A 3,122-nucleotide genomic window follows, 5' to 3' on the forward strand; every position below is an offset into this window, starting at 1 on the left:
ATTGGTTGTTCCCTCTCCTCCTTTATACAAAAAATCATGGTTACTTTGTCTGGTATCATATAAAATTCTCTAGCATATAGTAAATCACTCGCATCCTGTAGATAAATCATCTTGGTCAACCTGTCTAATATGCTTAATATTCTCTAGCACAGCCTGATCATATCCACTATAATCACTTCTTTATTCCTAACATATGTCTCAAAGCATAGATTAATCACACACAAAATACCATCCATAGTAGCGTACCTAATAAGTACTTCCGCAATACAAGCCAAGCCAATGGGCGCATAATGTGACGCCGTATGTACATAAATACTGATACTATAGGCGCATCACCGCACTAAGTGTATTAAAGATCGGTCTCGGAGATAGTCTCTGTATACTAACTACAATTATCATGGTGTCGACGCCCGACGCCACCCCACATGCTAAGCTACATCTGGCGCGGATGCTAATGTAATAATCTAATTTAATGTCATGCATGATGATCGACGCGGGTGGACGTGCCATCTATATCACAGTGCGTTCTGGCGGACTGAAAGGTGGCTGAGGAACTTTTTGACATCTCCGATAGAGATCTATTTTTGATAATATCCATGCTGAGCTAATTATACACATGATTACTTGATGGGCGTAATCAACGAGTGATTGAATACACTAGTACTATCCTCCCACTCCACGGCCGTCGGCCTCTTCTATTGACATAACACATAACCACAGAAAGAAAGGATGAAAAGGGAAAAACTGATGCAAAGCACGGGATACGAACGCAAGACACCCTGGCTCCCGTTCAACCGACCAGGCTGCTCTGTCCACTCCCTGACGCCGGAGGGTATACGAGCGCTAAAACAAAACACGATCTAAACACCACCGCAGAGCTAGACACAGTTAGTATGGTTGACTGTAGAGTAGTGAATGGAGGAACGTACAGTCTCAACGATGATACCAGTGATCTGGTAGGGGCAGGCGTTACTGGCCGGACGGCGGTCTTCGAAATAACCCTTGCCGTCCTTGGCCGTCTGGCGGGGAATACGGATGCTGCCACCACGGTCGGCGACACCGTAGCTGAACTTGTCGATATCCCCGGTCTCATGACGGCCGGTGAGACGCTCCTCGTTGCCCTCTCCGTAGACGGCGATGTGTTCGACGTGACGCGCCTCCAGCTTCTTCATGCAGGCCTCGATGACCTTCATACCGCCCTCGGTACGCATCGACTCCGACGACACGTTGGTGTGAAGACCGGCTCCGTTCCACTCACCCTTGATGGGCTTGGGCTCGAAGGAGATGCGGACACCGAACTCCTCGGCGACACGGTGCAGCATAAACCGGGACATCCACAGCTGGTCACCCACTACAAGACCGTTAGTCAAATCTCCACGATGCATATAGTAATGACTAAGAAAAAAACTCACTCTCGATTCCGTCACAGGGGCCAACCTGGTACTCCCACTGGGAGGGCATGACCTCGGCGTTGACACCGGAGATCTTGATGCCGGCGTACAAGCAGGCGCGGTAGTGGGCCTCGACGATGTCACGGCAGTAGACCTTACCGGTACCCACACCACAGTAGTAGGGGCCCTGGGCGCCGGGGAAGCCACCCTTGGGCCAGCCGTAGGGCCAGCCATCGTTGCCGAGAAGGGTGTACTCCTGTTCCAGACCGAACCAGAACTCCTCCTTGGCGTGGGTCTCCATCAACCGGTTGGCATCATGGCGGTAGTTGAACTTGTTGGGGGTTCCGTCGGAGTCCCAGGTCTCACAGAGGACGAGGATGTTGTCACCGAGACGGAAGGGATCGGGGAAGATGGCGACGGGGCGCAGGTAGACATCGGAGTTGTCACCGGGGGCCTGGGCAGTTGACGAGCCGTCGAAGTTCCACTCGGGGAGTTCGTCGACGGACTGGACGGGCTTGGAGAGAGTCTATGGAGACGGGGAATTCGGTTAGTCACGTGGGCGGGTGGGTGCAGATGTAGCGTGACATGCAGAGGAAGATCGATCGGACAGGGATCCAATCCGAGCTCTCCGGGACGAACGGGAATTATAGTATAGACATACCTTGGTCTTGCTGCGGCAGCCACCGTGAGCGTCAATCCAGACGTACTCCGCCTGAACCTTACCACGCTGGTCAAGGTTCATGTATTTCATGAGCTGTTGCCAAAGGCATTTAGTCAGTATGGGAAGTCTTTCGACCGCCACGCCATCTCTTTCGAAATGACTTATGGTTTTTCAAGAGGAACGCACATTCTCCGTGTTGGAGACGGTTGTTGATTCAGAAGCCTGTGGATATGAGTCATCGGTTAGCCGATCCGGTTTTTCGGTGGCGAATCCGCGGGGCACACTGGCGACTGGAGGGGGATCACAACGTACCATGACTGATGAATGTGAATTGATGATCAACTAAAAAGAGTTGTTTTTTGGGGTAGAGAGAGATTGGCAAAGCCAGTTAGAGAGTTCAATTGCTCGACAGAGACGAGATTGAGACGCGATCGAGATCAGAGATCGATTGATAGAAGGATTGACCGACAGCGAGAGAACACTGGGGGGATAGACGAGTGATAAATAACACGGTAGAGAGTGAGATGAAAAGACGAACGCGGAAGAGAGTAGAAGGAGATGAGAGGATGAAGAAATAGATGGAGGTGGGATGAAAAGGATGTTCAAGAGAAGAAGCTGGGATTGTGGGTGGGGGGGACATCCGTTCCATTTAAGAAAAGCGTGCAAGCATCGCTTTGCGGCAAAAAATTCAGGAAAAAAAAAAAAAAATTCAGGAAAAAGAAAATCATAAAGGAAAAAGGCGAAAGTGAAAAATACAAAGAAAGACTGGTAGGGTTCGGTTACGGCCCACCCGGCGGTAATTTTGTAATTTTGTAATTCTGGTTATTTTTGGTCATTTGGATACGGTTCCAGACTTGGTCTTTAGTTCATGCCTGACTTGATGCCTCACCAGGGGTTCTTCTGTCTCTGTTTCAGGCGTTGGGCAGACCTCGGGATCCCCGATCGATGGCTGGGACTGGAACCAGATGGATGTTCCAATAGGAGTGATGAATCTATTTCTAGACTATGGTGCAGCTATAGTTTTTGCTATGGTATACATGAATCTATATCACATAGTTTTCTATAGTATA

General features: G+C 49.8%; 1 protein-coding gene across 1 annotated transcript; it reads right to left on the minus strand.

Moving 5' to 3' along the window:
• Positions 1-543: 543 nt before the first annotated feature.
• On the minus strand, positions 544-2,731 carry glnA (glutamate--ammonia ligase). Its single transcript, XM_024811814.1, has 6 exons — positions 2,365-2,731; positions 2,239-2,274; positions 2,053-2,145; positions 1,413-1,917; positions 930-1,351; positions 544-878 (listed from the first exon to the last, which is right to left on the minus strand). Exons 1-6 carry the CDS (start codon positions 2,365-2,367, stop codon positions 861-863), a joined length of 1,077 nt encoding a protein of 358 aa, XP_024674090.1. The 5' UTR covers positions 2,368-2,731; the 3' UTR covers positions 544-860.
• Between the last annotated feature and the right edge of the window lie 391 nt (positions 2,732-3,122).

This window comes from Aspergillus candidus (assembly GCF_002847045.1).
Source record: "Aspergillus candidus strain CBS 102.13 unplaced genomic scaffold BDW47scaffold_10, whole genome shotgun sequence".
Classification (NCBI taxonomy): domain Eukaryota; kingdom Fungi; phylum Ascomycota; class Eurotiomycetes; order Eurotiales; family Aspergillaceae; genus Aspergillus; species Aspergillus candidus.